This window comes from Eublepharis macularius, chromosome 4 (assembly GCF_028583425.1).
Source record: "Eublepharis macularius isolate TG4126 chromosome 4, MPM_Emac_v1.0, whole genome shotgun sequence".
In the NCBI taxonomy this organism is placed as follows: Eukaryota; Metazoa; Chordata; class Lepidosauria; order Squamata; family Eublepharidae; genus Eublepharis; species Eublepharis macularius.
The window spans coordinates 120038205-120058986 of NC_072793.1; the positions used below are offsets into that span (position 1 = coordinate 120038205).

Consider the following 20782-nt stretch of genomic DNA (forward strand, 5'->3'; position numbering starts at 1 on the left):
CAGTTGGTAAGTCCAAGTATGAAAGCCAGCACAAATTGAAACCTATTTAAACAGCCAAGATAGAACTGGGGGCATGTTTTTGGCAGAGTGAGTGGGTAGTAAGTGAAGATTCCCGTTCAGCTGAGAGAGCAGGGTTATGTTTTATAAAGAAGTGTCCAGTGTCTAGAAAGGGGGGTTTAGAAAGGGAAAACAGTGTTGAATTAATGTCAGAACGCCTATATTGTAAAGGGAAATCTGTGGAGAAACATTGCTTTAATCAAAGTATGAAACGACAAAGCTCTCACTTTTAAGTTGGTGAACATTGAAACTAAGCTGCAAAACAAAAAAACTATCATGCCTGTTACTTTTAAAGTGTTCTGTTCTACCAACAAATTTTACCTCAGCAATTTCATCCCCTGACTGCCAATATTCCATCCCTGCCTATTCAGCAAATGTTTCTTTTGAGAGTTATTCAGCCTCTAGTGCCATTTCATATAAAGAGAAAGTTGGCTCCTACTTTCCCCCTATCAAGTTTCTGGGCTGGGCTAAAAAGCCCCAAATATAATTGCTTCTCAGGGTGGGACAAAAAGAACATTAAACTATAAATGGAGACACGCTGCTTGAGGCTGCTCAGCCAAAGCAGGTAAACTTTGATTTTGGTGGGAAAATCTGCCTCGGGGGGGGGGGGGGTTTGAAGGGGGAGGGGTCCATCATAGCATCCTTCATATAAAATGCAAACTCTTCAGAGGTCTGTGATATTACCACAAAACAAGACAGCATCTTGTCATGGTCTGCTGGTAAAGGCTTGATTTAGCAATTGAAGTGTATATTAGAAACTGCATTTGTTTATTCTGTGCTATACCTTTGCTTCACTCTCCCCTCCCATTCTACTTTGCACTTTCCTCAAACTGTCGTTGAAGGGATGTTGAACTAAGATGAATGAATTTTGTATGCCTTGATGCAATTGAATTAATTAAATATTTGTTTTGGATCTCAATTGGTTTAGTGTGCAGGATGCTGTAATTTTGATATAGGAGAATCAAAGGAAGAATGATAATGACTCAGGAGTTTTCTCATTACTTAAAGTGAGGGGTGCTTGAATAAATACATGTGAAGGATTATAATCCATAACAGTGATTATAGTTATGGGACCAAGAAGACAGTAGTTATTTCCTATGAATGAGCATAGGGTTCAGAGATGTGCTGTTCTGTATATGACTTCAAAAACAGATTGCATTTTATTAGTCCTATGTTATATTTCCATGTATCTTAAAATGAAAGGGTGATGTATCCCAATCCATGTGAACAATGATATATGGAAAGCTGCCACCAGCGTACGCTGAGTTAAATTGACAGGTGGAACTGCTCACTCCCTTCCCGGAATTATGTATTTAGGTGAAAGTCACTGGACTATGAAGAAAATCACGCTCAATCAACTGTTCATTTAAGGAGAGGACACTTTAAAAAACAGCAGCTCCTTCATGCTTTTCTCCAGGGTGTCTCTAATCTAGAGGAAATTCCTACTATTACAGCCCCAACACATTTTACTAAATAAACCTGACCCAAAAAATTCTTGGGGCTTGTTCACTACCTCAAAATCATTCTGGCTCTTCAGTCTTTTCTGGTTCATGGGCCCTCAGCACCCTGGACTTGAATGCCCCATAGATTCCCATCAATAATCTCCAAACCCATTAATTCATCCCCATTCCCAGTCAAATATTCATGAATGGAGAGGATCCACTCTGTATGAATCACTCCAATTGCGTGTTGGTTATGACTAAGGAGCCAACAAATTGCAGTCAGTTGCTGCCTTTGCTGATAAATTTTATAATGTATGAATGCAACGTTTGACAACTTAATTCTCTGGACAGGATAATAGGAATCATGTAACAGAATCATGATTTCCAGAAATGGATCCCTTGAGCACAGTTTTAATAACTGGACCTAAGCAACAGTTATTGACTCAGTAGCCTTTCTTTTGTGACAACAGTAGTCCATCCAAACTCCACCATAAAGCACTAGTGACTTTTACACAGAAAACCATGATAGCCCAACAAGCAAAGAAGCTGGATGCTTATCTGTAAGTCCTGAGTTCAAGTCTCAGCAATGCAAATTCCTGTCTGTCTCCACCAGCAAAACTGGAATAACCATGACTTATTTTTCAGGTTAGTTGTGAAGGGAAAACATCACAAAAAACACTTACAGATTTTTTAAAAGTATAAATAGCAGCATGTCACAAACTAGCACTCTTTCCTGTTCTATTTATTCTTGGAGACAGAAAAAAGAAAACTTTTTTAAAAAAAACCCCTCCCCAAACAAGAAAGATTAAAGCAAGCTGGAAGCTCCCGGGTGTGGCCTCCTGAGCTCCCTGACACGTGAGAAGAGAAGCAGCCCCCTTCCACCTGAGAAGGCTGGGTGTCCATTGGCTGCCCGAGAAACAGGGACTAGACTGGAGATGCAGCGTGTAGGGATTCCCCTTCCCCCCATTTTTGTCTGGAAACCAGCCAGGAGTTTTTGAATTTGAGGGATTCTGGGGGCAACGAGCTGGAGCGACAACAGAAGGGAGGGAGGAGCAAGCCCTCCACGCGTACAGTACGCTCCCCCCACCCCCCCGCCAAGCGCGGCGTTGGGACTCCCTCCAGATTTCCCCAGGCTGCGTTTGGGAAGGGCTTTGATTTCCTCGCTTCCTTTCTCTGATGTGCATCGCGGGAGGAGCAACGCGGGGGTCTCGCTGAGGAGTCGAAGCACTGCAGCGTCCCGGCTCAGTTTGCAAACTTTGCAGATTATGTTCTCGGGCAGCGACAGCAGGTAACGACTCCCGCCTTCCGATGGGAGCGGCGCGTTTGTTGCAAACAGGAGAAAAGCGGCGGGTTTTGCCGGCTGCGCTGGGAGCCAGCTAGGTGGGGGGCGGATGGAGTCCGGGGAGGGGGGGGGGCTTTGCTGCTGGTTTGGAGTGAAGTGATGCCGGTGTTAGGCGCGCCGAGCTCCAGCTGGGGAGAGAGCCGCGTGGAGGGCTCCGAGAGTGCCCGGCCATTCGCTGTCTTTTCCTCCTCCCGCAGGTTCTGCCAAATGGGCCTTAGTCAGGACTTGCCGACTGATACTTGGCACGCTGATTGCCTTCAGGATTGCAGCCAACGTGCCGAGGTTTAAGTTTGTCTGGAAGTCTTCCCTTCGCCATTCACTTCAAATCCTTTTGCTGAGATTGTAATCACTAGGGAGGAAAGGGTGCTCTGCACATGCTTAAGTGCCCCCTTGCTTCACGTTCCCCAGGGAAGGGAACTTGGGCTCGCAAACCATTTGTGAGGCTTGTCTCAAATTGGAGAATTTTCCCCCCAGGCTCCTTCGGGGTCTTGCTTCTTCCAACTGATATCACAGCTGTTAATAGACTTTTATTTCCTTTGGAGTTGTGGACTTGCCAGCCCAAGGGCTGTAGGCTATAAATGCTTTTGGCAGGCTTTGTGACGCTGGTGGATTCTCTGAGATGTACAGCCAATGGCTCAGCATTTGTTCAAACCCAGCATCGGTCATCCAAGCTCAACATGCTATTCAGTACATAATTATATTGGGATAGTTGCTATGTGGGGAAAAGCTTGTTGCCTATAATTTCTGTGACACTGTTCAGGTATCCAATGTGCTTCTCAATAGCCCTGTGGACATTTGTGCCCATTTTACTATTGGGGAACTAGGCAGGGGCTTATTGAGATGATAATTGATGAAACTGCCTTATACTAAGATCACTGATCTGTCAAAGTCAGTATTTTCTATTCTAAATAGAGGTGGCGGCCCAAGGTGTAGAGGTATTTGATATCCTCTGCTACAGAATCTTTTAAACTGGAGATGCTGGATATTGACCCTGGGACCTTCTGCATGAAAAGAGATGCTCTACCACTAAGCTTGCCATTCGTGTGCTGTCAACTCCCAGGAGCTTCAAGGGGTGGGATGGGGTGATATCACAGCGCATAATGCCACTTCTGATTATGAACCCAGAAGTGATGTCACAGCATTCTAGCAACGCTCTAGGAATTCCCAAATCTCTATAGTATAAAAACTCAGAGATCTGGGAAATTTCTAGAATGGATGTAACTTCACATCCAGGTACATAACTGGAAGGGGCATCACTGCCACACTCCTTTGGTCTTCATTTTTGTTCCTGCTGGTCAACCAAGAAGCAGTGGGAGACTGGGGGATGGGATGTATCCCACTATTGTGGGAGACCTGTTCACCCTATCAACCACTGAGCTGCAGGTGCATGCCTAAAAGTATGCTTCAGTTATAGTTTAGGTTTTGTGGGATTGTACATGTGGTGGCCCTGATGAAGGCAAAAAGGCATGGTATAAATTTTGTAAATATGTAAATAAATAAATAAAGCATGCAAACAGTCCTATTTAAAAATTAGGACACAAGCATGTTCTAGAGCCAGGGTAGTGTAGCAATTAATAGACATGGGGATTCGTAGGACTGCCTTGCAGTGGCTTGTCTCCTTTCTCCATGGTTGCGCTGGGAGAGCAGTTATTGCCTTGCCAACCTTTAGTGTGTGGCATCCCTCAGGGGATGATACTCTCCCTGATGTTATTTAACATCTACATGCATCCCCTTGCTCAGTTGGTGTAGAACTTTGGATTGGGCTGTCCCAACTCTGTCTCTTGATGGATCGTCAACCAGACTCCGCTCTGGAAAATCTGGCCAGGGCTTTGGAGGCTGTGACTGGCTGACTGAACAGAGCAGACTGAAACAGAATCCCATGAAGACGGAGGTCATTTACCTGGGCCATGAGCTGACAGGTTCTGAAATCCAGCTCCTACTCCTTGATGGTATGCGATGCTTATACCAGTGGCGAGGAGTTGGGGCATGGTCCTAGATGTCTCCTTGTCAATGGAGGTCCAGATCATGGCAGTTGCCAAATCTGCGGTTTTCCATCTTCGTCAGATTTGACAACTTGCTTCTTACATCTCAGCCCACAACCTAGCTACAGTGATCCATGCAATGGTCACCTCCAGGTTGGACTACTGCAACTTTCTGTATGCTGGGCTACCCTTGGGTCTGGTCCAGAATGCAGCAGTGCGTATTCTGACTGGGACTCCATTCCAGTCACATATAACACCAGTTTTGTGCCAGCTGCACCGGCTCCCAATGGAATTCGGGATCAGGTTCAAGGTTTTGGTTTTAACCTTTAAAGCCTTTAGCGGACTGGGACCAGCATACCTCCAGGACCACCTCTTGCTATATGTTCCCTGGAGACTGCTCCGTTCAGCTGATAAACATCTTCTGGTGGTCCCTGGCCTTAGGGAGGTTCGCCTTGCCTCAATTAGGGCCAGGGCTTTCTCGGTCCTGGCCTCAACCTGGTGGAACTCTCTGTCTGTGGAAACCTGGGCCCAGCCAGATTTACTATCTTTCCGCTGGCCTGCAAGACAGAGATGTTCCACCAGGCATATGGGGGTTGAGGCGGGTGGGCCAAAAAAACAATTTCCTACCAGGAGGTGGGATTGTTGCTCTCCAGATTGTTGTCATCTGGTAGCTGGCCACCCTGCCCCACAGATGTGTTTTAATGTTTGGGTGATGTGACTAATGTTTTAATCTAATTTATATATTTTGTTTTAATTGTATTTATTACCACGTGTGATCCGCTCTGATCCCGCTTGCGGGGAGAGCGGAATATAAATTGAATTAAATAAATAAATTACAACATTGGACACAAGAGAGAACCGAGTCTTTGTTCTGCTGCAAAGATTGCAGGATGAGCTTGCGCTGTCTCTCAGTTGTTACAAGCAGGATTAGTTCCAAGTATTTTGTCAACCCAACAACATATGCCTGTTGCCTCCTAATGCACCACCATCAGCAGGTGAGCAAGGGCAGAATGAGCAATACTTGTAGGGCTGAAGGTGCTGAGCTTGGACCTGACCAGCAGCAGCATGGATCTGGGAGACCATGATGGGTTCAGCCTTTGCCATTTGCCTTCTTCTCCACGCTGCCAAATTGGAGGGAGCAAACCAAGCCCCTGAAATGTGTCAGCACCTTCCTTGTTGTGCTGCCCTAAACAGTATAACTATAGTTGCAAAATAAAAGTAAGAGTCCCACAGGTGCTGCCCAGAGCCCCTTAAGCAAAAGCTGGAATGAAAATGTCATATAATAAATAAATATAGCAGTAGAATGCACATCTCCTAGAGACCTGAATACATTTAAAAATATATATATAAAGGCAAAATGTTAATGAAATGGGAGGGAATGCTGCAGGTCACAGGTAGCATAGCTAATGTTTGGCATACAAGAAAAACAGATAGAGAAGCTGGAGAAGAGAAAAGATCATATTTTCCCAGGGACAAACTGTTTTGCGGAGCTGCAGAAATGCAGTGTGCATGCAAGAGAAGCACTATAATGTGAGCAAGAGCCACTCAGTTATTGAGGAGAGGCCCTCAGTAGTGACTTGTCAGTGTTATCTAAGAGTTGATGGATGAAATGGGACTTCAGCTATTGTAGGGATCTGGAACTTGCTCAAGGCCAAGTGAACAATCATCTGTACAAGGGAAGAAGAGTGGGTTTCGGGTGCAGTTCTGATAACTTGCAAAAGCTTACTGGTCCAGTCTTGCTTCCTAGTAAGGGCCACAACATGGAGATGGGGAGCCTTTTCATTCACCAACAGCAAAAGCCGTGTAACAGTTGTTCTTACGACCACCCAAAATGACACAAAACAGTGTGCAAGCTTTTGAGTTCTCTGGAACTTTCATCAGGCTGGATTCACTTGAAGGATACTCTCTGTATAAGTCGCTTCTCAGTTGGGGACTGAGCATGCACAAAGTTACTCCAGAAATTCCAAAGCAGCGTGAAGCTTCAGCAGTGTCTGCAGTATGTACTGTAGACAAAATATGAATGCAGAGGAGTTCAGAGGCAAAAGAAGAAAAACCTAGTAACTAGAAAACTCTGGCATTAGAAGAGCAAAAGGTGTGTGTGTGAGCAGCTGGCAGAGAAGAAAGGGCTGGGCAGCAGTGCCTGTGGAGGTAGATTTCGCTGCCTGTGCACACCCTCTGCCTTGAGGCTGGGAACTTTTCAGCAGCATGCTCCTCATGCGAAGCTCTTTAAAGACACTGCCTCACAGTCTGTATTGGCCTTCCCTTCCCTTAGAGTTGCAGAGAATTACTCAAAAGATGAGAAATAGTAAACAGTAGCACCTTTAAGACTAACCAACTTTATTGTAGCATAAGCTTTCAAGAGCCACAGCTCTCTTTGTCAGATGCATCAGATGCAATTTTTCACAGCATTTCCAAATTTTTATTTGTTCCCTGATTTCTTGTGGAACCGGCACTGACCATATCCTGTTGAATCCCAGGATTTCTGCAGGACCTGGTTGGGAAACACCGGCCTGGGTCACTGCAAGAATCTCACTTCCCATTAATGAAGTCAGAGAACTCAGCAGAAACAAAGTCCAGAGGGTTTTCTGCCATACTGTAAGGAACAACTCATGGTTACAAAGCTTCAGCTAGCTAGGAAGTAAGTTGCTTTGGTAGAGCTTAGTTGCTGTTAAGGCAACTTGGCGGTCTGGGAGTTTGTATGGCATTGTAAAATTCAGAACATGGCCTCAAACACAGAATTCAGTAATCTGGTTTCAGGTATTTTTTCCCTTTTCAATAGCTTCAAGACCCAGTCTTTCCTCTTAGAACCTCTTACTAGGACCTTTGCTGTGCTTTGGTCATCTCTGGTTTAAAGTACTGTAACTTTCTCTGTGCTGGATTTTATTCCTGCACTGTCTCCTCTCTTTAGTCAGTTCAGAATGTATCTTTCTCTTGTCACCAGCTCCATGCCTCCAGTTACACTGACTGCAGCAATTTTAAATTGATAGCCAGCTAGTTTTTAAAGTTCTCCACTTTTGCACCAGACAGAAGATGGATTTGGCCTATCATATGTATCCTGTGGTTGCCTATGAATTGGTCCCATAGCAGATGCAACTGCATGGAAATCCAGTTGTCTGTAGTGTACAGTCATACCGTTGGCTGAATTTTTCTCTCATTCTACATTTTTAGCCAGCTGTAAAGACTTGCTTCTCCATGTACAACTAGCCACTTCTTTCTTCAAATAAGCATTTGCACTTATTCAGATGGCAAATTGGTAGAAATTAATGTTTTAAATGCTCCCTTTCCTCCCTCCCCCAAATCCTGAAACCCATACATTTGGTTGATGATATATAAATTACTTCTACATCTTTCTTCATCGGTGGACTGTGGTTTAGTGAGAGCATCAGCTTTTCTGCAGAAGGTCTCAGATTCAAACTTTGATATACTCTAGTTAAAAGGATCAGGTAATAGATAATGCAAGAAGTATCTATGTGAGCCCCAATCAGAGTAGACAGTAATGACCCTGATAAGCTGGTGGTCTGACTTGGCATAAGGCCACTTTAGGAGTTTGCCATGGATATTGTAGCATATCTATTGATAGGTCTCTCTCGGTATTCTTATGAAGCATATATGCACCACAAACTTAAAGCAGTTTAATGGTTATTCCCTCTCCCCAAGGAAACCTGAAAACTATCATTCAGTAGGATTGGAGACGGAATCTCTAAAATCATTCTGAGTACCCTGACCAAATTACAATTCCCACGGTTCTCTCGGGGAAATTGCTGGCAAATGACTATAAATGTGTGTTAAGTAGTTGTGCTGCAATGCAGCACTTAACTGGTTTGAATCTCACTACCATAGTGAACGCACCAGGTGGCCTTGGGGTAAGACACTCCACTTAGCCCCAGCTCCCCAGGTGCATTGTGAGGATAATAACACTGACTTTGTCCACCACTCTGAGTGTGCAGCAACCTGTCCAGAAGAGCGGTATACAAATGAACGATGGCTGCTGCTGCTATCGAGGTCAGCCTACTAAAATTGGTTATATGTAGGAAACTGGCTGTTCTGGGTCTTTTAATCTCGCTTTCCTTTTAATTTTTAATTGCTTGATGTTGTGTAAGTATAGGAAAAGAGCTGAGCTTCACACTAGGCTATTCCATAGGTCTTATCCTGTTGTATACACAACATGCACTATAAAACATACAAACAGAATGGTAGAGCAGTCAAGTCTTGGAACAGAATTAAATATAGCACATAACATAATGATTAATCGTTGGCCAGTGTTATGATTTGGAATCAGTATGTGATTCTAAATTAATCTAATCCAACCACTTGCAACTGTGGCAGGACTTAGGAAGCCTAAATGATCCTTGACAGATATTTAGGCTCTTTATTAAATCTGTCAAAGAAGCAATGTTACCCCTTCTGCATGGGTTATGCAACTTGGTGTTTAATCCTAGTCCATTCCTACTAAAATCAGAGGAAGTTAAAGCATGTCAATTATGCAAATAGATCATTATTATAACATTGTTATCCACTTTTAATTTGAAAAAGCACTAAACCCTTTTTACAACAACCCCATGAAGCTGATCATAGGTAATTCCATTATTTCAGATGAGAAACTGAGCCAGAGATACAGATTGTGAATCCAGTGCACAGAATGGGTTGGAACGGTGGTCTTTTAGGACTGAACTTGTAGAAGCCGAAAGGAAGCTGCATAGGGGAGTTTGAGAAAACCAACATCATTCATTTTGGAGGTAAATGAGGACCATCTTTTCTGTCCTGTTTAATAATGCAAAACAAAAGGATATTTAGAATAATGGAATCTGTGATAAATTTCAAGTAATCCTGGTTTTCTTGTGAGATGGTAGAGTCCAAGAATTTAGCATAAATTTTAAGTGAATTGTACTTTTAGCTAAAGCAGGTCTCTAAACATCTCTAATACATAGGATAAAGGAAGAACATGCATCAAGTTACAAGCCAACTACTAACCACTTGATAACCTGTGATTAAGCAAAGGCTTTCATTTCTAGTAGGCTGCAGGTCATCCATTGTCTTGCAATCATCTTGTACTAATGGTTGTTGTCAGACCACATTGCACAATTGACTTGTACTCTACCAGAGTTTGGCCTTGGCAACTTCCAGTCTACTGTGATGGTGTGCTTAAAGGTTAATATAGATGGCCACCTCTTAATGGGTGGTATATTGTGTGCCTCTTCCTTTTAAAGCCTCTGATAAGAAAAGAGAAGGAGTTTTGAAGGTCACCCTCTTTTCTTCCAGTGGGCTCCTCCACTGCCTGGAGTCATGACTAGCCTATCCTCATCAGCCTCTCGTTGACTCAAAGGCCAGCCTAAAGAGGGGGAAGGTTCACCCCCACTTCCTGACTGTTGCCAGAGGGTGGGTGCCCCCCAAAGAGCTGACTGGTTGGCAGCTCCACCCTTTTGTCCCAATTTTAACCCCCGAACCCCCCCCCAGTCCCTGTCACTGTTTTGGGCAATGTCTATTGACCTTCAGCTGAGTGGCCAATGAGGTCCCCACCATGGCCAGAACACTGCCACAATGCTACCTAGTTGTGCAACTGGCTGCCCCTGCTCCAGCAACTCAATTTTGTCTCACTCCTGACAACACTTGCAGATGTCTTTAACATCTTGATAGGTGCTGAGGAGAACTTTAACTTGTATTCACACCTGATTTTAAAAACAACAGAGGAGCGGTAATAGTCTCACTGCTAGGCAAGATATTCCAATACACTACATTAGCAAGTAGTTGTATGCACACTGTGTTTAATCGCCACAATTCTGAATGGTAAATAAACATTTTTTTCCAAATGATGTTGCCTGTTTCATTTGTCAGTGTCTTCAGCATGCTTCCAAAAATTACTACATACTGTGACCATGCTGCTGGGGAGTGGCCATTTGATGCGGATGCAGAAATATATATATAAAAAACCCCTTATGTGGTGCCTCTCTTATTCTCTCTTCCCAGAATGAGAGGGGAGATGCTGTTCTTCGCTGCTCTCCATGCCATGCTTTTTGCTTCAGCTCAAGTTAAGGCTCAGAAAAGAGAGAGAGGTATGTTCCTTATGGTACAGCTGCTGGCATTCGAGAGGAGTTAGTTCTGGTCTGACTCTGTGTAAGATAGTTTCATATGTGTATCAGTCTGATACATAAGGAAAACAAGACACGTTCCTGCCTCAAGGAGCTTGCAGACTAAATTCTAACAAAAGAATAATGAAGGGAGAGGTGAAGGGAGAAGGAGGAGGGGTGAAGGGTTGCACCTTGAATATATGAGGTTGGTTTGTTTGCATTGTCCAGCTCAGGGTGCCATTTCAGTGCATTTACATACCAGAAAAAATTGAGGAGGATGACTTGGGTGGCAGTGGTGGTGGGAGGGGTAGCTTTAGCTGTGTGAGATCAGGCTCATCTCTCAGTATCCTCCCCTCCTACATTAGGTGCTGGCTTCTTTTGGCACAAGATACCCAGTTCACAAGGACCTCTGAGGGCCAAGCTACAAGTGACGCCTGACACAGGTTGGACACTTGTCAGCTTCCCTCAAGTTTTGATGGGAAATGTAGGTATCCTAGTCTTGCAGCTTGGCTCTCCGACTGCTGTCCAATGGACTTTCAACTGTCACTTGTCCAACATTCCACCAAGCTGCCTACATTTCCCATCAAAACTTGAGGGAAGCTGACAAGTGTCCAACCTGTGCCTTCTGTCACTTGTAGTTTGGCCCTGAGTCACTGTTTCCTGTCAGCTGAGAAGGGAGAGGAGAGGGGAACTGGCAAAATTGTTCCACATCCCACAGCATGAACAGACACATAGTTCTTCCTCACTTGTTTTTTGCTTAGAAATGGTTTGATGGTCTGCACTGGTGTACGTGCACTTATTGAGTAAGGACCATTGCTGTTAGTGGTCTTCCCTCCTCCACTTCAAGAAATACGTCTTCTTTCTTAGCCAAGTGCTTCTGGACTGAAAGTGCTTCTGGAAGTGCTTTGCTTCCATTCATGTTCTTCTGTCTTCCCACTGCTGTGTCTATTTCATTTTCTTCCTAATTTGCAAGGGGGGGAGGTTCACCACTTGATTTGTTTTAACTTTTTGCATCTGGTAGCTTTATTGGGGCTTTGAAGAATTGTTTCTGTATCTATTATATATCAGTTGTTATCTTGCAAAATATTGGCATTTCTGGAGAAAGGCCTTTGCTTTTTCTTGGCACCTGTTCTTAGGAGAAAAAAAATTACACGTTTAATTAAGGCTTCTCCAGCCCTTAGGGCTCCAATCCATGATTTGTTCTCTCACAGTATTGGGAGGGAAGGCTTACCAGGGAGAAAAGGGGTTACCACGTCAGGTTAACAGAATCTGGGTTAAATTCTGCATTTCTTTTCTAGATCAGGTCTCATTGTTCTACTAATTCTCTCTTTTTCTTTCTTCTGTGCCACTATTTTGTCAAGATCATACTATCTCCTCTTTTCCATCTGTTCTGTAGGCTTGGGAGTCTAGAGATTAAATAATGGACTTGGTGTGTGAGGAGGAAAGTGCGTGTAGATCTAGTTGAATAGAGATGGTTTTGCCAACACCAGTGGGATCTGGCGCTCCAAGCTATCACTTTCTGATGACTTAATTCCAGAGGAATGTAGTTTGTGTGTGTGTGTGTGTGTGTGTGAGAGAGAGAGAGAGAGAGAGAGAGAGAGAGAGGCATTCCCAGTAGAAAAGAAAATTGACATGCTTATGTATTTTTGTCTCCTTTGCAAATGGCAGGAATGAATGTGAGACTAGTCTGCAAATATACAGTACTTCACCTAAAAGATCACTGTAGGGAATTTTAATCTATACAGGACTGGATATAGGCCCACACAGCGTATCCATCATGTATTGGTATTGCATGTTTTGATGAGAGGAAGAAGCCTTCTGATGTGTTGGCTCTTTCCTTGCAGTGATCTGCACCAACGTCTATGCAGCTGATGTTGTCTTTCTGGTGGATGGATCATCCAGCATCGGAAGGGCCAACTTCCGCATGGTCCAAGCCTTCATGGAGGGGCTGATTGTGCCTTTTGTCAATGTGGTGGGGGAAAATGGGGTGCGTTTTGGACTTGTGCAGTACAGTGATGACCCCAGGTGAGTCCAGGAGGTCTTCTACCTCCAAGGTTAGTCATGTTCAACAGGTTTGTGGAAAACTGCTCTCTCAACGGCCATTAACCATGATGGCTAATGGAATATCCATGTTTAGGAACAGTGTATCTCTGAATATCAATAGCCAGGGACAAACAAGGGAGGAGGATTATTGCCTCCATACTCTGTGGGCTTTCCAGAATCATTAGGCTGCTGGCTGCTACAGGAAACAGAATGCCGAACTGGCTGTATCCTTAGTCTAATCCAGCAGAGTCCTTCTTGTATTCTCCTGTAGGGTGTAGATTCAGTCACAATAGTTTGGAATAGGTCAATGATTAATGCCGCAGCATTCCTGGTGTACGATCCTCAAGAGCACTGTCCCAGAGGGCTCAAGGAGGGATGCCACTTACTGACTTCTAGTGGGAAGGCTCCCATGAGTGTTTCCTGGTTCCCCTTCTGCTGCTTGAATGAGCAGCAGGAGAAAATGAAGAGGGGAAAATGGCATTGCGCAGTGTGCAACATCACTTCTGGCTGAGAAAAAAGGAAGTGTGGTGACACTCTAGGAATCCAACAAATTCCTATAGTAAAACATAAAAGTCTGCTGGATTCCTAGAGCATCACCACATTTCTAGTTGTTTGGCTGGAAGCAACGTTGCATGTTGGACAATGCCATTTCTTCCCCCTCCCCACAGAGGCTAGAATGTCTCCTGCCAGCTACCACCTAAAGGCTGGCAATCTTAGGTCCAAGAGAGGGGAAAGGACTAGTCATTGGTCCTCCTCTGCTGTATTCACAGAGTTGATATGTGGTTTAAGTATTTATTGTTAAGCACTGCTGGCTGGGTATAAAATGACTGGAATGTGTGCATTTTAAAAAAAAACAGTTCCCCATGACACTTGACCTTTCTTTAAAAAATACCTTTATCTAGAACATAAATTTATTTTGCTTTTCTGAGGAACCAACTATTCCATTTTTGTAGAAGAACTCTAATAGTCCCACTGGGACTCAGCCTTTCTGAACCAACTGTTGGCAGCAGCAGAAGCTACACATAAGGAAGTGACCCTTTCTGAGGATACTACTTGGGAAATGGACTTCAAACATTGTGATTTCTGCTCTTTTCTCGTCTTATCTTGAATTTCCTTTTGATCCCAGGATTGAGTTTACATTTTCCAAGTACCTCAATGGAACAGAGGTGATGAATGCTGTCAGAGAGCTGAGCTACAAGGGCGGGAACACACGCACAGGTGCAGGCCTTCGTTATGTAGCAGATAATTTCTTTGGAGCCACTCAGATCCGGCCCAGTATTCCAAAGGTACCAAGAAAGATTTTCCTTCAGATTCAAGAGGGCTGGCATTTGCCAAAATATTAGGGTAGTAGTTTATGGGACTTCTCTGCTGCGCTATGGCAGCATTATGAAGCAGGAGTGTTAACTGTTATTGATTTGGGCAGGCACACACACACACACACACACAGAAAGAACTCCAAATCCCCAAGATCTAACATTCCTGAGCAGTTTCTGTCCTGCTTGGTCTCCATTTTACTAATAGTGGTAAGAGCAAAATAAAAGGCAAATTGCCATATTAAATGTAACACACTGAAGCTATTGTGTATATTCTATGAGTTTTGCATAGTGCTAATGTTATGAAATGTTGTGCTATGAAATAGAGTGTACGTTTGGTATAGTGGTTAAGAGTGGCAGGACTGTAATTTGGAGAACCGGGTTTGATTCCCCACTCCTTGAAGCCAGCTGGGTGACCTTGGGTCAGTCACAGCTTCTCAGAGCTCTCTCAGCCCTACCCACCTCACAGGGTGATTTTCAGGAGGATAACACTTTGTAAACCGCTCTGAGTGGATGGTAAGTTGTCCTGAAGGGCAGTATATAAATCAAATATTATTATTATTTTATGTTTTATGGAGGCTTGTTATAGAATGAAGCACATTCCTCTGCAATAAACAACATTTGGTGGTCCTCATCTATTACTCCTCAGTCTCAGCTTCTCAACTTTATCCAATTAGGCCAAAGATGCAAAAGTACAGAAAGAGACACTGAGGCAGGGCTGGTTATTCAAGTGGTTCCCCGCTTGATTATTTTTTCTTCTGTGCCTCAGATTTGTATCCTCATCACAGATGGCAAATCTCAGGATAATGTTGAGCAAGCAGTGATGAAACTGAAGAGTCAAGGTGTTAAAGTCTTTGCTGTGGGTAAGTAGCTTCTCCACTTAACCCAAGGGCAGCATCTTTGTGGGACTTTCTTTCTCCATACGGTTAAACCGCCATTATTTCTCTTGATCCCTGGCCCTTACCGTCTGTTTTCTCATCCTATTGTAACATCTGTATAAGATGAAACAGAGGTAGATGGATGGTATTGGTAATATTTACACCCATTCCTGAAAGCCACATTAAGTGTAGGGGTGGGGGGACTTAGTGTAGGAATGTGATGGGTTTACTAGATTAAATAATCCTGTAAATTGTCCCATTTGATAGGATCTGTTTATAGCTGATGTGAACCTGTGAAGTACAGAGACAAAGAGGTTCAATTGTTTAAAATAAATAGATAAGTTGAGCATCATAACTAGCAATGCCATACAGAAGCAGCAATAGTGCAGAGAATTTTAGAGGGGAGAAATCCATAATAACTCCATTTCATGCATGCTTTAAATTGTTTTGGGTGAATTTTGGGTTAGTCAATGCTTTCCCAAGAAAAGCCCTTAGAAATTTAAAACATAATAAACCTCTTCCCTTAAAAATGCCCAGTGGTTACTGAATGGTGCCTTAAGACGTTGGCTTGGGTCTGATGAACCTATAGAAGTGTCTTTCCTTAACAAGGTTGTTACGGCCTTCGGATGCTGGATGTTCCATCAGGTAGGTTTGTAAGGCCTATTGGAGAAAGGTGCAGAGTTGGTCATAATCCAAACAGAGTTGGTTTTAATCCAAACAGCTGCATGTCAATGATGGGGAGAACTGCAGAAGCAGCAGACAACCCTGCCAAATTTGTTCCTTAGGTTGCTGTTAGGTTTGTTCTAAACCCCACTGAAGAAGTACCAACTAGTGTGAGGATTTGGCACTGCTATTGGTAGTTTTGTGCCACATTTGCTGTGCTACCCACACTAAGGTACTACCTTGTTTGGACTAGCAGCTATTATGTTAGAACATGGTCTTTGTGTGTATTGTAGATGAGCACTTGGCACCACTCCAGCTTCAAGTGCCTATTGGTGGTAGGGCTTGCATTATCCAGTGATTAAAACTGATTTTGCAGGTAGAACTGAGCATAGAGTATGAAAAAGACAGAAGAAACTCCAGAGGGTACCATCCAGCATGAGACCTAGAAATGAAGGTTGTTGTTCACTTCTGTCCCTCCCTTAGGCATCAAGAATGCAGACACCAAAGAGCTCACCAAGGTGGCCTCCACACCCACTGATGATTACTTCTTCTTTGTCTCCGATTTTAAAATCCTGAGAACTCTGCTACCTCTAATGTCACGGAAGGTGTGTGCCAGCACAGGGGGCACCCTACAGACAATAGGTAAGAGGTTGGGGGCCGTTGGCAGTGGGTTGACATGCTGTTTAGGTACTGATTCTCTTGCTGTAGCTGAAGGGTTAAGTCCCATCCTGTCCCATTTCCATGGAAATACCTAAGCATTCTTGGAGGAAATTCTTGATTTAACCAATGTGATACTGCACAAAACCACTGATCCAAGCTCAGTGTTGCTTTAACCTTGCCCTGCAGGTGGGTTGCATTTAATCTTGTTACTCTCCAATGCTTTCTGGTGTCTATAGTCACTTATCATTCTATAATTCCTTTCATCTTTTGCAAAACAGTCTTTGCTTTTTCTTTGCACTTCTCATATATCAGATCTATTGTGTGCTGCTGGTACTAGCAAGAGCCCTGACTTTTATTTCTTTAAGATACACAGGCATACAGTGGCCCTACAAATCTGGTCTTTGTAGACCAGGGGACAAACATGCTGAGGATCCGCTGGACTGCTGCTGGGGGTCCCGTAACAGGCTATAAAGTCCAGTATGTGTCTCTCACAGGCTTGGGGCAACCAATAACAGCAGAGAGGCAGGAGGTGAGTGCTTTTCAAGTGACAGTCAGGTTTGAGGGCATGTTATCAAGATCATTCTACTGTAACTGGGAATTCCTTCCACAAATGTAATGTATTGTAAACAGTATTCTACTATACTCTTGTTTTTGTGACCTTACAATGCATTACTATCACCTGTCTAGATTCTAGGGTGTACTTTTATAATCACTCACCATAGATTAATTTTATCATTGGCATGCTGTTGCTATTCTTTTTCTTTGCACCATTTTCATTACTTCATCTGGGAGTTTTCTTGCAATCTTACGCTGAAAAAAATGTATTATTTTTTGAACAAATAATTTATTAGCACAGATGAAGATAAACACACTGTCTTTTAATCTCTTTTTTCTGTAACATGGAAGATAAGAATAATTTTACCATATCTTTCTCCATCCTAACTTGTAAATAAGTTGATAGTGAAAAAATACTAATCCATGTTCAGAAATAATGTGGGTTCAGTCTGTCTATCAAACAGAGATAATCTGTTTGGTGCAAAATAAACTGGGAAGAAAATAAGACTTCTTAGATGGTGCATCAGATCTAGATTACTGGATTCTTTCTGAAAGGGGCTTGGCTTTAATCTCCAACTAATGTCTACCTAAAAACAGAGTCATAACTTCCAAATAAATGTAGCTAAGGGCCAGTTCTAACAAGATGCCTCTCTTACATAGGAAATCCAACAGAGACGTTCATGTAGTGGTTTCTTCCCTGATGTATGCACAGTCAAACATACTAAATGTGGAGTATTAGTTGTATTGTTGGCATAGAAAAATAGTTATAGTTAATATTTCTTTTTGCTATTGTACAGATTAGTTTGAGTGCTGGTGAGACAAGTGCTGTGCTCCGTGGTTTGAGAGGAGAGACGGAATACCTGGTCACCGTTATTGCTCAGTATGCCAACAGCCTTGGAGAATCGGTCTCTGGCAAAGGACGTACTCGTGAGTAATGTAGCCCACATCTGGTATACTAAGGTTGCCTTGTTTTTTTTCTGCATTGCCTGTCTGATGATTCCTCATTTAAGAGTCTGATTAGCATGAGTGTCTTTGTGTACCGGCAATCTCCATAGGAGTCTCATGACTGACAATCTGCAGACAGGTTTCATGCTTTTTTAGCATAGAAATTCCTTCCCTGAAGGAACATTGTAATATGTAGAATTGTCACAGTTTGTTCAACTGCAGTGATCAGAGGTTCAGTGAGTGAGGTTTGGTGTGTGGAGTTAATGTCTGTCTTTCAGGAAGCTCAACCCATAAATTGACTAAAACTGCTATTAATTTCATATGGATATCATCATGAGTAGGAAAACTAACATCTTTCTTCATTAGTACTGCCATCTTAGATTTTATAGCTGAATAATAGTGGCGGGGGGGGAGGAATTTGTATGATTTCTTAGATCATTTTAGTGAGTTCCATGAAATTAGTAGCTCTCTGTCATGGTGGGTCTAGTGGCATTTTTAGATTATATGCTGGTTGTCTACTCCATTGGTCATCAACGGATTGGATGGGTCCCACAAGTGGGTTGTGCTTTGACTGTTGCACCCGCAATACTACTCGGTTTTCTTTTTCCCTCTTCAATATTTAGGGAGTGAGAGTTCTTTGAGGCAAGTTGCTTACCCTCATCCTGGCACCACAATATGTCATAGTTCAACTGAAGGACAGATCACTGGCTTCACCAGTTGGTCGAAAGTGATGGACCTTTCCTCATCTTTCTATGCTTTGTTTCTATTTCAGAGATCTTGTCTGGAGTGACAAACTTTCGAGTGTTGGAAGCCGGCCCATCATTCCTTAGACTGGCCTGGGCAGCTGGCCCAAGTGCCATACAGGGCTACAGGCTCACTTTTATGGCCAGAGGTTAGTAAATATCATAACAAAGACATTAGTACTGGTGCAGAATTCTTGGATATGATTGGTTCCTCATTTTGCCTGGTGAAGCTATTACAAATCTTCATCTATTAGTATAACTTCTATTTAAAATAACAAGGAATTCTCAGTCTATGGTATGGCTTCCTGAGGGCTTCAACTCATAATATAAGTAAGTTGTATGCCTTCTGAAGGAAGAGGAGATACAGTTATTGAATAGGCCTTTATGCTCTATCTGAAGACTCGGGGAAAGGAGGCGTTGTGTGTCTCTATCCGTGACCGATGTTCCTTTCTCAGTCTGTTTCTAGCAATATTCCTAAGACTCCTCAAGCAGAAAAGAATTTGGAATTTGAAGCCCAAATTGTGTTACCTTAAATGCCTGGCCACCACCAATACACGTTCCCTTCCTGTATCTGCTTGGAATAAATCTGAGTTAATTGTTCTCAGCATTTCCCCACCCGGCGGAGGGAGAAAGAACTTTGAGAAATCCTGGAGATGGCTCCAGACTGACACTGAAAGAGGAGTGATTACCATCGTTTCTTTAGCCGACAAGGTTCTAGCTAGGCCAGGAGAATGCACCTTAAAACCTTTCAGTGAAATGGAGACAGTTCCCTAGAAGAGAGAACCTGATCCACCCTGATTTTTGTGTGAGTTTTTTTCAGCACATAGCTGTGGGAGGGTGCTATTGTTGATAAGAACACCCTTGTACCCTGGCACAGTCTTGAAAGAGCATTGGGATAATGGAGGGAGTAGCTTGTTGCTAGTATGGAGGGTCTGGGAGTGCATGGGCAAATGTGTTGTCTGGTATTCTAGTAGGTGTAAACATGAGAACGGTGAATAAATAAATGCATGCAGAGTGCGTTGGGTGGCTCGAGTCCAGTCTAGGCACAATAGTCCCTGTGGAAAAGTCTCCCCTACAGTTTCCTGCACAGTGCCTGTTGGAAGCTGCACCTGGAGCTGCCCCTCCTCAGCCTGCAGCCATCCCAGAGCTTATAGCTCTGGCAACTCTCCCAGAGCCTCACCCTCTGTTGGCCACGCCTGTTGCCATGCCAATATATTTCCCTCGTAGAGAATGCTGGCCCTGTGGGCATCAAAAGGGTGCTGACTTCAGCAGATCCAATCACTATTTTGGCTGTTTCTTTGCCCTGCCAGAACTCAGCCCTAGCCCAAGCCTGCAGGAACCAAAACACTGCAGCTTTTATTGACTGTACAGCCTGTCTTTTAAACCGTCAGTAATAGTCTTCAGTCATGTCCCCATACCCTACGGTTTCAGCTGTGTTGTCAGCTGTTGTCCACTAGTCTGGCTGTAGTTCTAATTTTCAGGCCCACTGTCATAAGCTTAGTTCCTTGCTCACTGCTGTCACATCCTGCAGTTGCCTGCTCAGGGCCTAGAAACAGAAACCTGACACCTCAAAAGTGGATTTTCTAGACCTTTGCTATAGCTTGTGTCCTCCAGTAAATTCAGGACTCCTGTCTATGCATGCACCTCAGAAGAGTATGGGTGTCCTTCGAAGACACTGAATCTTGTTAGTTCATGTTCCTGGCCAGAAGACTCAGAATTAAAATGTAAAAATAAAGACCCTTGTGAAGATTTGAGTTATATTTTAGTGATGTTCCAAAACAAGGCATCCCTTATATATAAAACAAAGGATCTCATTTATGTTACTGACCTCTAATTATCTTTTGATCATCTTGTCTTTCCCTCGAAGGTGAAACTCAGGCTGAGGAAATGAGGTTGGAGTCTAGTGCTACATCTGTCCTGCTCAGCAACCTTCGCCCTAACACTGACTATGTTATCACACTCTACCCCATCTATCCACATCAGACAATAGCGCCTTCTGTGATTACTGGCCAAACATGTGAGTACAATCTTAGTCAGATAATTGGAGACTTCTTGGCAGATAAATGTTCATCTTAAGAGATTCCCACCAGGTTT

General features: G+C 43.4%; 1 protein-coding gene across 1 annotated transcript in view; it reads left to right on the forward strand.

Moving 5' to 3' along the window:
• COL7A1 (collagen type VII alpha 1 chain) overlaps positions 1–20782 on the forward strand; it is a 199897-nt gene that overhangs the window by 38032 nt on the left and 141083 nt on the right. The window contains 9 exon segments of the mRNA XM_054976386.1: positions 10788–10873; positions 12733–12913; positions 14058–14217; positions 15014–15107; positions 16269–16427; positions 16811–16974; positions 17798–17927; positions 18718–18837; positions 20556–20705. Of these exon segments, the coding sequence (XP_054832361.1) occupies positions 10788–10873; positions 12733–12913; positions 14058–14217; positions 15014–15107; positions 16269–16427; positions 16811–16974; positions 17798–17927; positions 18718–18837; positions 20556–20705 (1244 nt within the window).